The following is a 21,376-nucleotide window of genomic DNA, read 5'->3' on the forward strand; positions in this document are numbered from 1 at the left end:
GAGATCAGCCCTGGGATTTCTTTGGAAGGAATGATGCTAAAGCTGAAATTCCAGTACTTTGGCCACCTCATGTGAAGAGTTGACTCATTGGAAAAGACTCTGATGCTGGGAGGGAGTGGGGGCAGGAGGAGAAGGGGACGACAGAGGATGAGATGGCTGGATGGCATCACTGACTCGATGGACATGAGTCTGAGTGAACTCCGGGAGTTGGTGATGGACAGGGAGGCCTGGTGTGCTGCGATTCATGGGGTCGCAAAGAGTCGGACACAACTGAGCGACTGAACTGAACTGAACCCTTTTCTGGTTGTTGTCATGGCAACTGTCAACTGTCACTGCACTTATGGGTGTATCATTTAGCACGCATTGACTATATAATGAGGCTCTAGGTCTACTGGAAGTTATATCTTCAACCATCTAGTGCCTAATTGGATCTAACCAGTCCCTGCTTTTTGCTTTGCAGCTCCCTCCCAAAACTTCAGATAAGAGCAACTGGTTTCCATTCAAGAGAGGGGTAGGGGTATGATTCTTGGGCAACAGTTTTGGTAACAATTGGAAGCTTAATCTAAACTCATACATGAAACTCTAGTGGAATTTCAGGCCTCATTCAAGGTGGGGAGTGAGGGTTTTGCAGGACAGTGGAAAACATTCCACCAAGAGGCAGGAAAAATGCATCTGAAAAAGGTAGTCAAAAGGATAGAGATTCTGGCTCTTTCTCTCCTTATTGGTCCACAACCTTAGGAAGTTCCCCAGGTGAAACCGCTGCACACACACACACCTAGAGACCCCACCCTCCACCACAGAAGGGCAAGGAAAGACTGAAGAGGTAGGGCATTCCTCATTGGTAGGTGGCAGTTTTAATAATATTCAAAGGAACGTATATTGGTGGTTTGTCTTGGGCATCCACTTGCCAGCATCTTAAGAATTTATTGAGAGGCCTTAAGGGGCGAAGGGGGCCTCACTTACCTAAAAAGTCCAGGTTTCAATGACACATTACTCTCTCAAGGCTGCATCCTTCAAGTAGCACCTAGCTCAGAACAGTGGGTAGAATGTACCTTCCAAGGGCAGAAGGGATAAGGAGACTCTGTCTCAGTCTGCTTCCTGGGTAAACCCGAGACCACACACAATGAATCACTCCCTCAACATTCCTTAAGTTGAGTTGTTAGGTTTAAATCTATTTAAATGGAAGACAAGCTGGATCTAGGGAACCTGCGGCGGGTATGGAGAGGGCTGTGAGAATGCAGGCGCCTCGCTCTTGCGGGACGCGGGTTAAGGACACTGCATGTCTGGGGAAGGATGTCCTTGCGGACTCCGACGAACCTCAGGAACAAACGGTGGATGTCGAGCGAACACGGCGCGACCTCGCCTCCAGAAAACGCCGGCGCCGGACTTCCAAGCACCGCCCCTGTCCCTCCAGGAACTTCCGCCTAGGTCCGCAGTGGGCGGTCCGCGGGAAGCCATGCCCAGTTCCGCGTCTCTCGCCGGCGCCACGAGGACAGCATGGCAGGCGCTGAGTTGCGGGCGGCGCTGGAGCAGCGGCTCGCCGCCCTGGCCATCCGCACAGAGGTCGTGGAGCACCCGGAGGTGAGACGCTCCCGCTAGGACCATCTCGGGAGGGAGTGGGCTCTACTGCAGCGTCTGCGAGGCGAAGCCGCCGAGACTAGACGTCCCGGGGCGGAGGGCGGGGGTGGGGGGTAGTCACTGTAAAGTCCGTTTCTAAGGCATTTCCCGGAATCCAGAGTAGAGAGGGATCTCAATGCACCATCGAGTGCATCTCCACTTGGGACTCTGCTGTTACTATGAAAAAACTTGTTTTCCTTTTGGAGCGATTTTTTTTTTCTTTTTTTAAATTTTGGGAACTAGCGCAACATATTGAGAACTTGTGCATCTCAAACTGGCCTGGGTTATGTAAGTTGCCAAGCAGTAAAACGTTTCTGCAGTGGCTATGATGCGTGCGGGACACCAAGGTTAGAGTTTCGTATTTTTTAACGATTCAGTTGATTGACGGAGACTTTTTGTTTTTGCAGGTACTTCACGTAGCCAGTATATAACCTGAGTGTTGGGACGACATAGTTTTTGCCTAACTCTTGAGTAACAGCTCCTGATAACTAGCTAGATACGGTGATAGTCTTCAAAGGGTAGAGAAATTCATCAAAACTATTCTTTGACCCTTTTGCCTCGATACTCTCTCCCTTTTTACTGTTCATATCGCCAGCCTTTCTGATGTTCTTTTTATACTAGTCCAGGCTCTCATCCTCTGCCCTCACTCCCTCTCGGTAGTTATATTTTATAGAGTAGAGGTTGTATTATGGTCTGGTTGGAATGCCAAGGAATAGGAGTCTGGGTTGCTATAAACTCCCCCCCGCCCCTTTTTATTGGAGTATAGTTGATTTACAGTGTTGTGAGGGTTGCTATAAACTCGACTAAAAGTCAAAAGGAAAACCAAAAATAGCATTTTAGAAATGTGAAGGTTTAGCCAGCATGTTGGAATGGAGAATTGGCCAAAGAGAAACTACTTGAGGTCCGAGATGAGATGTTTGATAATAGGCTGGGAAACGTTGCTACCAGTGATATCCAGGACACCGAGTACTCCCTAACCTTGCTGTTTAGACCCAGCAAGCAATGTATATATAACTGTATGTTTGCAGTGTACATGCATGTTATTTTTAAATTTCTCATGTGGTATTTTACAGGTGTTTACAGTTGAAGAAATGATGCCTCATATCCAGCATTTGAAAGGAGCACACAGTAAGAACTTATTTCTTAAGGACAAAAAGAAAAGAGGCTATTGGCTGGTGACAGTTCTTCATGATAGACAAATTAACTTAAATGATCTCGCCAAGCAGTTAGGTGTTGGGAGTGGAAACCTGCGGTTTGCCGATGAAGCAGCCATGCTAGAAAAACTGAAAGTTGGCCAAGGTTGTGCCACCCCGTTGGCACTCTTCTGTGATGATGGAGATGTGAAGTTTGTTCTGGATTCTGCCTTTTTGGAAGGTGGACATGAAAAGGTGTACTTTCATCCAATGACCAATGCTGCAACCATGGGATTGAGCCCTGAAGACTTTCTCACATTTGTGAAGAACACAGGACATGATCCCATAATACTAAACTTTGATAAAAACTAATTGGGCTAAAGTTCAGAGTATTTATTTCTGAAAGCTGTTTTTCTTACTTGTAATTATAAGAAGCATTAAAAGTGGGAAGATATATCTAGCACTCGGTTTGGTGACTACCTGAACTATTTGAGAAAAACTATCTCATCTTAAAGTTTTTCTTTTTTAAAATATTTTGAGGTAGCTTTAGTCACGTCAGAGGTTCCACCCTCCCCATCCCCATGACTACTGCTTGTTACAAGAATGCCTTCATTAACATCAGGAGTTCCCTGGTTGCCTTGTGGTTAGGAATCCAGGCTTTCACTGCCTGGCCCAAGTTCAGTGCCTGGTCACAGGAACTGAGATTCCCGCACGCAAGCAGGGTGGCCAAAAGAGAATAAATTAACATCAAAACTAAGATTATTTATCTAAGATTAACTGTCTTACATCTTATTTATTGTACTTGAAAAAAAGCAAGTTGCAAAAATAGCATATGTAAAATTATACATGTGATAGTGTACATACAGGGGAAAAAATAAAAAATAATATGGGAAGACATTAAATTGTAAATAGTGGTTATCTCGAGGGAATGAGGATTAAGGAATAAGAATTTCCCAGCAGTATAAGTAAACAAGGGGGCAAGGGAAAACCTTTCTGTTACCGAGTGTTTGTTTTTAAACCAATACTTTTTTTCCCCCAGTGAAAATATAAGCTAATTTTTTAAATAAAATTCTATCTTTACAATATCTTAATCTAGAAAAACCCTCAAAGTAGGGACAGAAAATATGCCATAATCATTATACTAAAGAAATTACATTTTAACTCAGGAGCAGAACATACAGAGGCCATTAAGAAGGATCTGTTTGGTCTTTGTTCAGAGATTAGAAATTTGAACAAGTTTCTTCTGTCCTTTAGGCTATATTAAATTTACTCATTTTTCAACTATGCATCTAAAAAGTGTAAGGTAAGTTTTATACACATATAATAGAAAACGTGTAAGAACCCAGGATTAGGTATTGTCACTTGTCATATAGAAGCTAGTTCAAAAACAGTGAGGAAAATTAATATACTTTTTCACCTCTCTTAAACTCAAATAAGACCCTAATTGAGGGTCTGAGTAGGCTACAAAACAGCCTAGAGAACTTAGGAAAATTCTCATTTCCTCTAGTACAATCAGATATTTGAGAGATAAAACGTTTCTTCCTAAGGTTGAACATGCAGTAATTGCTTCTGGTAGAGAAACTGTTATTTAATTTGTACTGATTTGCATTACTGAAAGGCAAAGGTAAAAACTTGTCATTTTTTAATATATGTGGTTAGAGACTACAAGTCTACTGATGGCAGAATTTTTATAAAATATAGATGAGTGAGTTAGTAAGAAATATCTTCCATCAATGATAACATTCCAAGATGCTACACTGGTTTTTTGCCAACTCGGTATTCTATCTCTAAGATAAAGAGGAAATTTAGGTTGCTTTGAATATAAAATGAAGGTTTACTGAATAGAATCAAAGACACTGAGGACCTCAGGAAACTGGTCTGTCTTCCTCACCTTAGAGTGAAAATAGGCCCAGAAAGACTGACCTGCCCAATGACACAAGTCAAGTTGCCATCTCTTAACATTATGCCTCCCAAAGTCTACGTGAAAATGAAGAGAGACTGATGGGTACAATCTACTATTGTAATGACACTTCTGGGATTGACAAAACTAATAGATTCTTCTCTTTCTCCCCAAACCTCTAATACTCATCCCAAAGTGATTAGAACAGAGGTAAACAAGATTATGTCTGAAAATTGGTTTTCTAGGGCAAAGAGAAAGTAAAGAATAATACTTGGTTAAATTATATGTTATGATTGCTAACCACTTGTTATAAAAATCATATCAGTTTGACAAGTGAATGTTAAACCAACTTAATTTTTTTAGGAGAAATAAAAGTTAAAAACTAAAATGAAAAATGTTTTTGAAAAAAGATCAGCCAAATGATGGTGTCTTTTTTGTTATGAACTGGATTTTTTGTTATCAACTGTGGCTTTAATATAGCCAAGTAATAAACATTTTGCCATTTAACTCCAGATTTCTCAGTAGCATTACTTTAAAGGAAATGTTACAGCTCTTATATTATTTGATTTGGTATTTAATAACAGTTATAAGTACAATGGCAAACATTGAAAGAGAGAACCCTTAGAAAAGAAAGACAATTTAAAATCAGGTTTTGTTAAAGGGTGTTATAAGTGCAACTTTATCCATAAGCATTCCTTTTAAGGCATTTTCACTGTTGTCCAAATATCTCAACTTGTACATCAAGGTTTATATTATAAAATGGGCTCCGTCTGTATTATTCATTCAAGGCTTAAAGAAAAAAACATATCTCAGGACTAAGAGTAGCAGGAAAAAAAAAACACAAAACTTCACTTTTCTCATAAAAAGTAACTTAAAATACAAAAGTTATTTAGCATACATTATTACTCCTCATTGTAATTCCAGATTTGGTACAATATCTTTTTCACTTCCTGACATAAACTGTTAAGACAGTACAGGCTGTAATAATACTTTATTTGTGAGGTGGCTGCAATTCTGTAATACGCACAGTGATTTTTAAATAGGCTCTTACCATGCCTTGCATGAAAGGTGCTACATACAAACCTGTTTCGTGAACTCTTTGGTAACCACCAGTTCAAAAACTTGGACCGAACATTTCCACATTGCCAGATCTCAAGCACTTGATTGGAGCTCTGGGCCGAACCTATTACCCTGTATATAAATTCTTTAGTTTCCAAGGGGGATTAGAGCCGTATAATTAAAATCATGTCAGGCGCCAGTCAGGAAAGTGGCCCCAGTTATTGTACTTTCTAGTTGGCTACATGGTTTCGTTTGGCAGAAGTAGTTTATCTAAAGGAAAAGCATGACTTCCTACTAAGTTTGCTTCTGATGCTATCTTTTGGAAATGGTAAAATACTCATGTGGTTATTTAGTCCTTTCTTGAAATGGTATGAAAAAGGTGATGAATGTGATTTGAGAATATGCCTACTTTTTGCAGTCTCAGGTGTCCTTGGTTGTCTTGCTGCATTTTCTGAGTCAGCCCTTTACAGGCTACCCTTAAGCATTTTCTAACTGAAGCAATAATGTGTTGCTTCAGTCAGCAGGGTCTCTATTTTAGGATATTAGTGTCCTGGAGAGATCAAGCTGTGGTGTCACACACCCTCACTGGACTACCTCCTACTCATTAAATTTCAACTTGAAGCAAATGTCCTGGGATGTGTCCTAGTTGTGCAAATTAGATGCTAGTTAATATAAATCTAAGTTACACACTTACTGTATTTAGCTAAAACATAATTTCTATATTTACTCTCAATTTATCCACCTAAAAATGAATTTACAGTTTTTACATGCAGACGTCTCTAGACTGCCACGATGCGCATTATCAGTCTGATACTTGAATCTAGGAAATCATGATGGAGACATGTTTCGCAGTCTAGAGAATAGGTTTTAAATATGTCTGTTGTGCAATATTTGTATCTTAGTAAGAATCCTTTGTATTTATATTTACATAGCACCTTTCATCCAAGAATTTAAAAGTGATTTAACTTTACAGCATTATTTGGTGGCAAAACCTAACTTCCATTTCAGTTTCTTTTCAACTATACATGCCATATTTCTTTTCATTAATGGTCTTTTTGAAAGTAGACTATCTTCTGAAAGTAGAACACAACACTGTTACTGGCCTACCAAAAAGAGAGGGGAAAAAAAGAGAAGGGCATGAGGAAGGAGGGGGAGAGGGAGACACATTTCTCATGGCTACTAGGTTAGTGATGAAACACACAGTTCATAAACCACACACTATGGAATTATTCCAAAAAGATTTTTAGAGCTGGTAGTGAGAGCCTAAGAAGTACATTGTTAAAATTAAAAAATCAGTATCTTTCTCATTTCAGACCTTTAAGATTATTCATATATTTATGTTAAATAATGAATCTGCATTAATATGTATCAATGCAATTTTTGATTTCATAAGAAAATAAAACTGTGATAGAAAATTGGAACTACAAAAAAATTGATGTTTCCCTGGGTTAACTAAATTTACTTTTTTGTGCTTCTTTCAAATGTAAAACAAATGCATACAAATATTTCAGAAGTACTGATAACAGTTACCAACTTTAATGTAGTCTTATAAAGGACAAAACCAAAAATTCTTATTAATAAGTGATAACCTTAATAATAAATGAGTTCCTGGCAAAATGTAGATCGTAGTAAATTATTTACATTATTTTTGCCGTAAGAAAACTTCTTAAGCAACAGTCAGCTCTCAAGTTAAAAAAACGTACATACATAACCCAACACTAAAGAAGGGAAATGAGTTCAAACACAATAGCTTTATCTTGGGAATGTCTTTTTCTAGAAAACCACCTTACTAAAAAAAGGTTTCAGAAAAACACGTTCTAATTACCTTGGATCCATGTGTGAATGAATTAGTGTTCCTTAGCAGGGAATATGGAAATATTAATATCACTGTAATTTTTTTTATAACTCCTATCATGGATTTTTCACTTATTTCATAAACTGAGTTTCTTTTGCAGTGCATCAAAATAATCGGCTTAAAAATAAGAGAATACCAACACATGCAGTCTGCTAACCAAATAAGGCTCTGACATGCCTAAACAATGTTCTCTGTATCTTGATATATAGTACATTCCACAGCATACTACAGCATTTAATTTAGGTTTACACAACTAAATATAAATGGCTAGACTTAGGCTAATACTTAGCAGAAGCATTAAGCAAACATGGATAAATTCATAAACAAATGATGAAAGAAGTATATTCTTGGAGTACTTCTTGAACCCTTAAAACACTTGGTCCTTAGCGAGAGAACATGCTTTATTCAGTAGATTTTAACAGTACAATGTACATAATAAGTCACAAAAACCTTCTAAAAATTTTGGCAGTTGACTCCAGTAGTGCTCCTTGATTCAAGGAAGGAATGAAGGTTTGTATTTCTTTCCTGCTCTAGTCACGAAGGATTGTTAAGTCTCCTTAAAGATTTTAAAAAATGATTCCTATAGTTGGGTGTCTTGTTACTTCAGAAATAAAGGCTTCATACTGAGAAACTGAAGGACACTTTTCTCTCTGTATTTAGTTGGAAAGTAGAAAGAAAGAAAATATAAGAAAAGTTTGAAGATAAGAGATATAACATACAGAGCAACCACTAAAAGAACAGCATGCACCAGGTACTTTTACAGGGTAAGAGTGACAGAGAGTCAGAGAATTTGTCTAAGCAGCTCTTCGTAGAAAAGACATTTAATTTCTTCTCCTCAATTACCAAGAACATTGCACAGAAGTTATATTCCTATCAGAAAGATTTTAAACTGAAAAAATAATTTCTAAAACATTATTCATTAGTAAAATCAAATTTAAATTGAGGGGAAAAAATATTTTTAAAGATTGTTTTCCTGCACTAAAGGGCTTCCCGGGTAGCTCAAACGGTAAAGAATCTGCCTGCAAATGTGGGAGACCCGGGTTTGATCCTATGTTGGGACGATCCCCTGGAGAAGGGCATGGCAATCCACTCCAGTATTCTTGCCTGGAAAATTCCACGGACAGAGGAGCCTGGTGGGCTACAGTCCATGGGGTCGCAAAGAGTCGGACACAACTGAGCGTGCACTGATGCCAAAAGCTTTGAGGAATCACATAATTGATTTACTTACTAATCAGACAGACAGAAAATCATGAATTAAGCAAGCAATATTTACATCTGTTAATGCAATGTGCACTTGTTCTTATACTTAATGCAGTTAGTTTGTATAAATGAGATTAATCTCATTTACATTTTAAGCAAGAAACTCACCACTTGGCCCACATGTCATGTAGTGGGGTTATAGAATTAGGAGCTTTGTTGTTCCCTAGACCTGCTTTTTGAATTTCTGTTTTCTTGTACTTTGTCCACATCTGCAGGAGAAAAGCATTTCATGTTATTTAATGAAAAGCTAAACATACAATTCATGAAGATAAGAAACTAAAGAGCTCTCACTGCATAAGGCAAGAAGGAATCTAATTCTGGAAATGTTACTAATCTGATAAACATCTCTACTTAAAGACTGATTTACATGTTTTAAAAGCTATAGATAATAATGCCCTCTTGATGTCTGATAGGTTTATGATGTTTGTTTACTAAGTGGTCACATATAGTTTTAAAGTAAAAAATAATCTTGCATGCAGCAACAGAAACATCCACAATGAAATATTTGTATTGTTTACTAAGAAAACCAGGCCTTGAGGCTTACTTTGTAGGAAAATATATCTACTTACACTGTTAAGAGTTAAAACTACTTTGGTCAAAGGGGACCCAAAGCCTTACATAAATTTACAATACCACAAAATAATAAGGATATCATTTCTAGAAACCCAAGCCAGGAATATGAAAGCTATTCAATTTCATCTAAAATTAGGGTACTAATACAGGCATACCTCAGAGATAATTGCAGGTTTGGTTCCAGACCACTATAATAAAGTGAATTTTGCAATAAAGTGAGTCACATGAATTTTTAGTTTCCCAATGCATGTAAATAACAATGTACATATCTTAATTAAAAAATACTTTATTGCTAAAAAGAGCTATCCATTATCTGAGCCTGTAGCAAGTCATAATTTTTTTTTTGCAATTGTAACATCAAAGATCTCGGATCACCGATCACCGTAACAAATATAACAATAATGAGAAAGTTAGAAATATTCCGAGAACTCCCAAAATGTGACAGAGATATGAAGTGAGCAAATGCTGTTGGAATAATGGCACTGATAGGCTTGTCTGACAGAACTGCCACAAACCTTCAGTTTGTTGGGAAAAAACCCCACAGTATTTGTGAAGTACAAGAAAGCACAATAAAACGAGGTATGCCTGTAATCCTCTGTGAAACTGGAGAATATTTATGGAGATGTCTCAAAAAAAGTACAGTTATTCAACTGAGTCAGAGCTGCTTCACTTTGATCAGAAGATAATTTTTTTTTTTAATTGGGGCATCTTGTAAGATTTCATTTATAGAAGGTATAGAGTTTGGGAAATACTAGCTCTATACGATTTCTAAGGCTCTTATCACTATTAAAAATGTGATTTCAAGTGCTATCAAGAAACACTGGTAAAATAGTGTTTTAAGGGAATTTTATGACCTTACACCTGGTGACAGTTTCTGGAGGAAATATCACCTATATTCTTTGACAGTCCCAGACACATGGACATGGTATATGTAGCTCTCTGTCTTACATGCACAACGTGTATGTTCTTTTGGAAAACATGCTGTATATGTTACTACAGTCATCTGGGTTAGAAATGCTTCTTTCCTGTAAGTCTAACATTGTAAAATAATCACAGTGTTTACCATATAGTAGCATATGATTTCTCAATGTATTTTAATAAATAATCTTAAACTTTTTAAAAAGTCTTATTATCAGGTTATGAAGAAAGAAAAGGGACACCAAAAACATTTGAAATGTTAGGACTAATTGTGAAATAAGTGACAAATGGATTGATGTTTTCATGTAGATAAAATATATTAAGTGGTACTAAAAATAAGAAAATTTCTGATTATTTGATGAGCCGCACTGGAAGAATTTTTTTTTTTTTTAAATAAAAGGCGAAAGATTTATTCGACCTGAAGTGAAACCAACGCATTGGAAGCATTTTTAGTAAGAGCTGGCTGTGAGAAAAGAAGTATGGTCAAAGATATAAACAGAAGGGGCCTAGGCCTGAAATGATCTTGTGTAAGTACAAGAGAATAGGGTAATTTACAAAGGATACAAATTTCCTTCTTTTTGTTTCCTTTTTTAAAAAAATTTTTTCCCATGCTGTGTGGCTTGCAGGATCTTAATTCTGTGACCAGGGATCGGACACAGGCCCTCAGCAGCGAAACTGCAGAGTCCTAACCACTGGGCTGCAAGCGAATTCCCAGGTCACACATTTCATTAAGCAAAGATTCTTTACAAACTTTGTTTTCTCCGGCCCAATGAATAACAATTTACTATAACAACACGTGTAAAATAATAATTTCCTCCTTGTTTATCAAGTTACATTTCAAATCATTTTTTCTAGATGACAGGCTGTATTACTGTCAGTGATATTTAGGCTGAATCAAGAGAGCAAAAACATTTCAGAGATAGAGCTAAGGTATACTTCTCCAGAAGTGAGTGAGTCAGGGTTATGGGTTTCTTGGGGCTTTCTTTTTTGTTGTTTTATTCTGAAAGTTAGAAACTCAATTTTGGCTGATTCCGTTTTAAAATGCTATGACCACAGGAAGATAATTTTAAAGTTTATGACATGAATCAGAGTTAGCAAATATTTTCTCTATCTTTTATGATTATTTTTTAGCTAAGAAGTTGCAATTATTCTTAGTTTTAAAATTTGTTCTACTAGAAACATGTCTGTTTGTTTATATGGTTATAAACACTAATTTTACATTTTATTTTAGCACAATGTACTCATTTTAGAAAATTCTGTTTTTAGGACATAAGTAACTTAGCAAGAAATTATAAAATTATTTAAGTAACAATCTTCAACACTCAGTAAACTTGCTACCCTTTTAAAAGAGAAGTAAAAATGCAAATCTCCCACACACTGAGTATGATCTGCTTTATTTCTCTTTGATTCTACATTTAAAAAAACCCTGAAAAAACTACTGTGTTAACTGATTCCAAGTAAAAAAGTCATCTTGAAAGAAAGATAGTACTTGAACTCTTCTGTTTATCAAATGAAGAAAAGTGCAGGGAAGAAATAGAATATAAATGCTCCTAATCACTGTATAAGTCACATTAAAATTCAATGGTGTTTTTTTTTAAATTATACTAAATTTATGAGTATTAACAACATTTTAAATCTGAACAATTTTATAAATATGGGCAATAGTTAATATCTGCTATGTAAAGTGTTGACTTATTAACTATTTCTTTGAAAATAAAACAGCAGGGCAGAAGGCAAAATTAAATGGCAAAAGAAAATGACATCTTTTTAACATATTATCCTTATTAATACTGTACATGTGCAATATGAATTGCATGTTTTGGGGGAAAAAAGGCAAGGACAAGAGGGCGGGAGAGAGGGAAAGGGGAGCAAAAGGGACGATGAGCATTCTTTTTTGGAATCAACAAATACGACTTGGAAATGCCTTCTTAGTAACTATAGCATGCAACCATTTTAACATGCTTCCAGGTATCAAAGTAACAATCTCTTATTGGGTGACAAGAAATGTGAAAGAGGAGCAGGTATTGTTAAGGTTCTTGAAGTCATGCAGAAAATGTACAATGTAATTAATAGTTCATGCAGGCTTTGCTGTGGTTACATAATCATATTTATATACATGCCACAATGTACACTTGAACACTATGCCACAACTTAAAAATAAAAATATAAACCTAGTCAAATGATTCTTTTCAACAGCAGCTCTTCAAATCAGAGAAGCATAGTGTGTATCAAAATGACATCAGTATTATATTGTGCAGTTTTGATCATACGCAACCATATTCATACCAAACCGTCTGATTATCCTCAGAAACCAACAATGCAGCTTCTGTGTCATCAGGATAGAGGCATGCAGGAATGGTAAGATTATTGTCTACAGAGGATTGTGGATTAATGCTACTGTGGCTCTGATGATCAGAAAACTGCTCATAATCTTTCTGAGCAGTTTTTTCCAAAGAAGCAGAAGCCTGGTCAGTTACTCTGGTGACTGGTCTGGGAGGTAACCCACTTATGTTACTAACTAATTCTGTATTCAGGGATAAAAATGGCTGAGCTAGATGAGCCACAGTAAAGGATTCTATGCTATCTGTAGCTGATCTTCCAAATGCATCATTAGACATATTAACCATGGCAAAAGTTTGATTTAGAAGATGTGACCTTTCAGTTCTTGAGTTTCTGGCCTGGGTATGTGGAGACTGGGGCTTGTCTGTAGCTAAATAATTTTGTGCTTGAGAACCTAGAGCAGATGTTGGACTGTGAAGTGTATGAGAGGACCACTGGTGTAAACAGTACTCACTAGATGTCGCAGTGATGCTGCTATCAGCAGTAGCTGGTGGCGAATCAACTGACATAGGTAGTCTACTGTCCTTGGTCAAAAAGTCATGGATGCTTGTCCTTCGGGTAGTTCCTTCGGCAGTAGAGATAACACTGCTTGCACGAGGTAAAGTGGCATAGGGATTACTATCTTTTGATTGTCGTGACAGAGAAGTTTCTTTTATTAATTTTATCTTTCCTTGAGCGCCTCGTGTAGGCTTTCCTGAAGAACTCATGAAACAGGTATCTTCAGCCTTTTGAGGACCAGGTCTCACAAACTGTTCAGGCTTAGTTGTCCGTCTATCATGGAAGTCTCCTGGAGTTTTTCCACTTACTGACCTGGCCAGACCACAGCTAACTGGTTTGTTTTTTCCCAAAAAGTCAGAAGAGACAGACAAACTTTTCATTACTTCATCTAAAAGATTCTCTTGACTTGAGGGCTTTAGCTGTTTAAAAAAAAAAAAAAAATCAAAGCAGATTAGTGAATACAGCCATATTTTTGCTTTCCTGATATGGTAGATTATAAAAAATTGCTAATATCTCTAAACACTCCTTAACTTAAAAAAAAAAAGGCTCTAAAGTTCAACCATAGAAATTTAACTTATAGTGTCCATCTAAATTAAGGTCACCATAGATAAAACCAACCTGCATTGAGGTAAGCTTGTTGCTTTCTTCCAAAAACTGTTGTAGAGTAACAACTTCACTTCCAGGGGAACCAGTTTTGATTTTGTGATGTGCCCGACTCTCTAGTGTTCTGTGCTGGAGCACCGGACTTGATCTGGTCTGTCTTTTCAAGTACTGGATTGGACTGCTACCACTGCTGGACCACGCCTCATGCTCATGAAGCAGGCTAAATTCTCCACTGCTGTGGCTTTGTGGCCTGCTCTGGATATTAACTGCACCTGCTTTAGGAGTAAATGGTGTGTTAAAAGTTCAATAACAGACACAAGATTAACACTATGTAAGTACTGAAAATTTATTGACTGGATTCTTATGAATAGCCAGAATGACGTTCAAAGCTTTATTCAGAAATACTAGTAAATAAACCATGTTAATCTTTCATCAGTCTCATAACTGTCTACCATAGCATGCTTCCTTGTTTGTCACGATGACAAATATTGTAAGCTCCACAAGGGCAAACACTTGCCTTCACCACCAGACCCAGAACCTAAACATATACATTTGATGAGTAAGTGAATCAATAAACAAAGAAATAATACATTTTTTAAAATTCAGGTTAAAAAACTGTAAAACACCTTATAATTTTTTAAAAAAACATTTGTTGTTTTAGTCATGAAGTCATGTCTGACTCTTTTGTGACCCCATGGACTGTAGCCCACTAGGTTCCTCTCTCCACGGAGTTTCCCAGGCAAGAATTCTGAAGTGGGCTGCCATTTCCCTCTCTAGAGGATCTTCCTGACCCTTAGATCTCCCGCATTGGCAGGCGGATTCTTTACCACTGAGCCACTAGGGAAGCCCAAAATATGATTATATGAATTTTAAATTGAGAATGTTAAAACCAAACACTAAAAATTATAATTCTTCGACTTTCTATGAAGTCTGTGTTCCTTATTTGAAGGCTTCTCTGTTCATCCTAAACGAATAACCTTAAAGAGTGTGATAACCTAGAGGGGTGGAAGGTGGAAGGGAGATTCAAGCAGGAGGGAACATATGTCTATCTATGGCTGATTCATGCTGATGTATGGCAGAAACCAACACAACACTGTAAAGCAACTATCCTCCAATTAACAATAAAAAAGAAGTAAAAAAAAAATCTTAAATTAAAAAAAATTTAAATAGCAAGCATCTAAGGAAAGTCAAATGGAGACATGATATAATTAACTTAGAAAATTCCAGTAAAAATCAAGTATGTAGTATCTCATTCTTTATTTAATGTCTGAAAAATCTGATTCTCCCTGCTTTCCTCTGTCAGTATGAGAGCTTTAAAAGACTCAGTTGAGGCTGAACAATGATAAGAATGCAAATTACTAGTTCTGGAAAAAAGCTCCCCAAAGTTTATGCTATTCCTTAAGAGTGCTTATTCATTTTGATCAATCGCAAACTGTGTAGAAGCATCAAGATGGAAAATGAAACTTTCCATGGTTTCCTAATCACAGAGGGTAAAGTGGGTCATGAAAGATTTTGGCTCAAACTATGTAACATTTTGTAGGAAAAAAATTTTCTTAAAATTTCAAATCAGAAAAGGCTTCTTCACAGTTCAGGTAATATTTTTCTAAGGATATAAGAACATGATTATAAACATGAAAAAATCGCTCAAAATCAGATTTTCAGATCATTGCAACAAATATTAAAATTATAACTGAGACAAAATTATTCTATAATACAGAAAAGCAATACAACAAATGCACTCATTATAATTTAACAATTCTGTTCTGTAGAAAATAACTACTTTAACAAACTTTTATAATTTACTAAATAATTCCAGAATTTGAATAGGCAGTATACCTTTAAGAAAAAAGGTATCAGTTGATACTTCCAGACATTCACATAAAATTTCAGCTTGGAATGCACATTAATAAACTGAGGAAAAAGGTATCTTGAACTAATTTTTTCTATATATGAGATATATGCATCCATTTGGCATTTGTTACACTCACAATAACACAATTGTCTTCTCAAATTAAAAAAATATATTCCTCCTTATTTCGTGGATAAACAAAGCTAAAAGTATTTCTAAAACACTTTCTGTGAGTTCAGTGTACACGTATCATGAGAAAATTAAGGCAAATAATTTTCATGACAAAGACAAAATGTAAGAAAATAAGAACTTACAGATACTTTTGAAATAGAAAGATAACAAGAAAAAGATTTTACCTGTGAAGATGAAAAATGGAAACTAAAATAACTGCTCCTGTTTTTACATTTGTACACATTGAAATACATTTGTATTACAATGTGAAAAGCATAAAATATTCCAAGGAACTATGTTCCAAACACAGATGATTTGGATTTCATTTTACCCCAGAAACTAATCAATTTCCCACTTGGAAATGGATGGAGCATATTAGTAAATTTACCTACAGCATACCTTTGACTTCATGGAGTGAAGCATTATTATTGCTATTGCTAGTGGATGTTCTGCCACTATCAAGGCTGGCTGGTCTCGAAGCTAAATGAAAAAATCAGGAGACAGTGATAAAACTTGCAGCTGAAGACACTGAACTTTACATTCTGATTACAGAATGCTTTAAGGAAGCAATCATGCATACTTTCACAGACTGAGCATGCCCACAGAGAGTTGAGTCTTATAGATTAGCAAGCAAAGGCATTTCCAGATAGTTCAGTTAAACAATTGAGAACAGGACACTTCTGAGACAACAGCTGAGATTCAAACAAAAGAAGATAAAGTGAATAATACATTTGGAAATGGATTTCTAGACGGATACCAGGACTGTTGTAGTTGAACAGAATGTTATGTCCCCAAAGGAAAAAAAAAAAAAAAAGCTAGTGATTAGGTCACAAAAGATCAGACAAGGAACCCTGCACATTGCAGAAATGCCACGAACAGGAGGAATATGAGCATCTGCAGAGTTAATGTCTTGTATTCCTATCCATACAAGGGAAATAACTACACTGTTAACACGGCCCCACCCTGCTTCCTAAAATCCTGCTCACATATGAAATTTCTTTAACATATTTCTTTACATATTAAATTCATTCCTTTTCTTTTTTTTTTTTTGTTACTAATTTAGCTTGGTAAGAGAAGACTTTCCAGTCAGAAACTAAAAACTGAAATGCTCAACACTGCAGAAAATGTGGTTTCTTAGAGTTTGTCCTTTACCTAAGTATTTTTAAAACCAAATATGAAATGTATCTCTAATAACTTTATGCCAAAATGGCAACAAAAGTACCTTTAAGCATTGTGCAGACATACTTTATATATGACCTTGACTAAAGCAGAGACTATTTAGATGAAGTAATAACCTTATAAAAGGGAAAAGGGAGTATTAGGTTTGAAGAAATGGCAGAAGTAGCTATGAGATGCAGGTTAGAGAAAACATGCTTGCTGGCAATGCCACATTCATGAGGTCAATGCAAGAGTCTTAGCATTCTCATTCTGTATGTAATATGTACTTGCTAAATAAAGTTCATATCTTACCATGAACTCTTGATCCCGTACTAGAATCATCACTAATACCTTGTGGACTTACGTCTTCAAAGGATGTAGTATCTACGTAAAATAGTAGAATGGATATAAAAATTTTTTTAACAAAAAAAAAAATTGTAACATTTATGCAGAATATGGAAATTCTTTTTTAATCATGTACAGTACATCTTGATTTAACATATTTCATATACTCAGTCAGAAACTGGAATAGGAGGAAGAAACAGAATAACTCTGATGTGAGTTGACTTGCTTAAGGAAAATACCAGAAGCACTGAAACAACCTCCCTGTGACCCTGCAAAGCAAAGCAAGAGCCTGGGTTGTTCTATGTGGTTCTCTGATGTTGTAGTGTTTCTAGGTTTTTTGTTTGTTTGTTTTTATAAAGCTTCTATCACTCTCTCCTTTTCTGTCTTTTACTTGGTTTACTTTTCCATTTCTTGTTAGTTCATTAGCTGTTTATTATGAAAGACCTAGGAAAGATGTAGTTATCTGTATGATGTTTTAAATTTTTGAAATGATTTGAAAATTCTCAGATTAAGTCCAGATTGTTTTGATAGTTATTTCAGGTTGCTGCTGTCAAAAAAAGTAAACATTAAAAAGTCAAATAAAAATTCTTGTTGCCAACAGTTACACCACAGTGCAAATAGCAGACGGCCTATACCTTTATTATTAACCAACTGCTTGGATCTGAAGCCTGTAGAAGAGTTGACAGTTGAAAAGTTGATGGCTGTAGTAGAGAAGGCCATAGCTCCCAATTCTTTCCTCCTTTTACCCGTTGAAATATCATCAGGAACCTCCAAATTCTCAGTACTACCTGTCCACTGTCCTCCTGCTAGGACCATGGACTGCACCAGGTCATTCATGGCTGGGATGCAAATGAAAGCAAATGAATCAGCATGGTTAATGTACTTGCTCTTATTTCTATTTTGTATTGATTATTGTCTATGGATTAATGCAAGTGAAATAAAAAACTAACCACAGGTCATTTGAATTATGACATGCATTTAGTTGTATGAAATGAGGAGGCCAAAGCTTGATAAACTTCAGTAAATAATTTTATCACCCTCCACCCCCTTTAAAGATAGGAAAAGGAATTTTATTCTGTACAACTGCCTTTTGAGCAGTGATGTGCAATATAATTAGAAGCCTTCAAAATGTGGTTTTGTGGTGACAAAAATGGAATGAATAAAGGTAGGATGGAGAGCAGTTCTTTATAGCAACACTACTGAAAATGATAAAGAGTCCTTGGTCAGAGCAGGTTACTGAAGAAATTATTCATTTTATGAATCAAATAAGTATACCACTCAATAAAAACCTGAAAGAGAGGATATCCAGTGACAGACATTTAATGTGATTAATTACCCATTCCACTTAAAAAAAAAAGAGAAACCAGAGTATCAGTATATAAAGAATGACAAACATTTTCAAGGATTACAGGCCATTTTATTTATTTATTTAATCCTAGTTCGTTAAGAAAATAAATACCTAATGCTAAAGGTTTTGTTATATTTTCTTTAAGCAAATTTCTTTGGGAAGAAATCTTTATGGCATATAAAATTAAAGTTTTTTTTCTGCCAACTTTTAGAAAGCACTGGAAATTTATAAGTATATTACATGTATGACTAAACATATGCATGTATATGTATAAATGAACATACATATAATGCAGATTCAGTGCCAGTTTTGAAAAAAAAAATTCTTCCAGGTCCATGGGTTACAGGAAGACTGCACTTTGCAAAATAAGAAAATTGGCACAGTCCAGAGAATGGTTAGTGAAAATTAGTAATGGAAGCCAGTGTAGTCATTTGAAAGAAGCTGAACTGTCATAAAGTCTTACACATGGAACGACGGTAGCAGGCCTTCATTTTGTCTTTATCCTTCGGTCTGTTCCTCAAAAAGGGCAGTCTTTTCAGTGCAACCACTTTAATGTCAGAGCATGAGAAAAAACAGAAACAGAAAAATGAAAGAAAAAAGGGAGAAGAACAGATGGGAGTTAAATGTTGAAATTAAGGACAGAAATGAATGTCTGAGTTTCAGCTATGTAAGCTACACTAAAGCTATTATTCTTGTGCTGCTGAGTGATTATGAAATATGAAATATGTACTTTGATACTTTAAAATACTTGGGAAAGCACTGAAGACAATGATGAAAAACATATACTTAGAAAACCTGGACTGACTAAAGTCCTATAAATACAGGAAATGATAAGAACTACTTACTGAAGGAACAATTTTTCTAGTTAAGTTGTAAAGATAGATAGACCAATATTACTAGGGCCACTCTTGGTGGACCAGGGAATGTAGGTGATGAAAATGTAGGAGGCTTTTCACTCCTGTTTTAACTGTTTTTTGCCATGCCAAGTGGCATGTGGGGTCTTCATCCCCAACCAAGGACCACACCTGTGCCGCCTACAGTGGAAGCGCATAGAGTCTGAACCACTGGACCACCAGGAAGTCCCCATTTTCTTTAACTGTTTAAATTATAAGGTTTTATTTTGGAAAAAAATAATTTAGGAAAATGTAGATCCTGTATTTTAGTAAAATACCTCAACAAAAACTAAGGTGTTCCAGGATGTTTAAAATAACCTAAAGAAACTTTTAAAACTTTCAATATTTCTTTAAATGTTAAAAAAGAAAATAGGAAACTACTTCTTGGTTTAAACTGAATTCTGATGCATTATTTAGAAGCACCACAGAAATATATATTCTTCTAAGACAAGTCTTTCAAAAGATGGCATGAGCAATTATGTTAATTTCATTTTGCAAAAGGTTGGCTGCAAGAAAAAACAGAAGTATTTTAATAGTAGCTTTTAAGCTCTGATAGCCTAAAAAATAAGGATGCATCCTAAAAAGCAAGCAAAAATGATAGAAAATTATGTATTTATAACATTTTTAGATATTTTGAAGGGCTTTGGGAGTCAGTTTATTTAAAAAAAAAATCATAGCACGACACAGGGAAGTTAACAATATATGAATGAAAATTAGGATTATAACTACAGTAGGAGTCATTAACAGAAAAATTTAAATGTTCACTAGAGTAACATTCTTAAGCTACACTGTAATAAGATTTTAATGGAAAATATTATTATACCTCTTTGGAGCTGCAATTTAAGAGGTAGGGAAAAAACTCACATTGAGATTTAAAAGCATATTGTGTACAGCCTTAATAACTATGCTCTTTCTTACGGTTTGCTCTTATCTTATAAATAATAAAAAGCTCTTTTGACAAACTGACAAGTATCACTCATTAAGGAGAATGCAAAGACATACAGCTTTTTAACTTACTTATTTGATTGCTATTAAGAATAGTCATGACTCATTTAAACTTTTTGTTTCTAGCTCGGAAAACACAGCTGTTTTCAATGATTAAAAAGAAATGAACTGAAAGCAATGTAAAAATGGACACTTAGCTAAAACAAAGCTGAATGGTTGCAGCATGCACATGTCTTGTTTAGATACTTTCTTTTTCTGTTTTCAACTGTTTTCCATAGACTGCTTTACTGACAGACACTCTTCCAAAATGGAAAGGATAAAAGAAGTTTTATATTTGCCAGTGGTGGAAAATGATCATTCTTATGGCAATTAGTTTGTAGACATACAATGTTCACTTCCCAAACTGTATGAAATTATGGGAACATTAGAATGGTAGGGTTTTCTGCTTATTTTTAAAATTCTAAAACTGAATAACTGCTGGAAAGAAGAGTATTACTTCCTTCTGATTTTTACTCTGGATGTTTCTAGCATACAGTATGAAGGAATGATAGACTGATAATTTAAAACAAGATGACCTTAAAAAAGACTGTTTTTTGTGTATATTCTCCTACTTGAATTATCTTCCTTTAATTAAAAAAATTATATATACCCATGACCATTTCTCATTAAATCAGATGCCAGATATTTTATATCCAAAGGTAGATAAAACTGAATCATCTGGCACCTTTTTAAGGAAAACTTGATAATCTCTCTAAAATACTTGGAGGTTTCATGTAGGTTTGGCTAACAAGACTAATCTTATGAGAACAGATAGAACTAAACCACTTTCTTATAACACAAACATATTTGTATGTGTGTATGTATGAATATGGTACTCATGTACATGTATGATTTTCTGTTGCTTACTTGTG

The 21,376-nt window shown here is 35.7% G+C and overlaps 2 protein-coding genes across 5 annotated transcripts in view; one reads left to right on the forward strand and one right to left on the reverse strand.

Annotated features, from left to right (window-relative positions):
- The first annotated feature begins 1,453 nt into the window (after positions 1-1,453).
- On the forward strand, positions 1,454-5,059 carry LOC120851828 (prolyl-tRNA synthetase associated domain-containing protein 1). The gene is made up of 2 exons (XM_040224861.1): positions 1,454-1,581; positions 2,691-5,059. Exons 1-2 carry the CDS (start codon positions 1,498-1,500, stop codon positions 3,120-3,122), a joined length of 516 nt encoding a protein of 171 aa, XP_040080795.1. The 5' UTR covers positions 1,454-1,497; the 3' UTR covers positions 3,123-5,059.
- Positions 5,060-7,223: 2,164 nt separating this feature from the next.
- CCDC88A (coiled-coil domain containing 88A) overlaps positions 7,224-21,376 on the reverse strand; it is a 115,919-nt gene continuing 101,766 nt past the window's right edge. The window contains exons 26-33 of one of the 4 annotated variants that reach the window (XM_040224858.1): positions 19,091-19,174; positions 17,915-18,118; positions 17,247-17,318; positions 16,176-16,256; positions 13,772-14,031; positions 13,110-13,572; positions 8,933-9,033; positions 7,224-8,214 (exon numbers count right to left, since the gene is read on the reverse strand). In XM_040224858.1, coding sequence (XP_040080792.1) covers positions 8,969-9,033; positions 13,110-13,572; positions 13,772-14,031; positions 16,176-16,256; positions 17,247-17,318; positions 17,915-18,118; positions 19,091-19,174 — 1,229 coding nt within the window. In that variant the 3' untranslated portion in view covers positions 7,224-8,214; positions 8,933-8,968. Of the gene's footprint in view, positions 8,215-8,932; positions 9,034-9,667; positions 13,573-13,771; positions 14,032-16,175; positions 16,257-17,246; positions 17,319-17,914; positions 18,119-19,090; positions 19,175-21,376 lie in introns of those variants that run through there. The other 3 variants (XM_040224859.1, XM_040224856.1, XM_040224857.1) reach the window with 3 other exon arrangements.

The sequence above is a fragment of the Oryx dammah genome, unplaced genomic scaffold, assembly GCF_014754425.2.
Source record: "Oryx dammah isolate SB20612 unplaced genomic scaffold, SCBI_Odam_1.1 HiC_scaffold_25, whole genome shotgun sequence".
Taxonomy (NCBI): Eukaryota; Metazoa; Chordata; class Mammalia; order Artiodactyla; family Bovidae; genus Oryx; species Oryx dammah.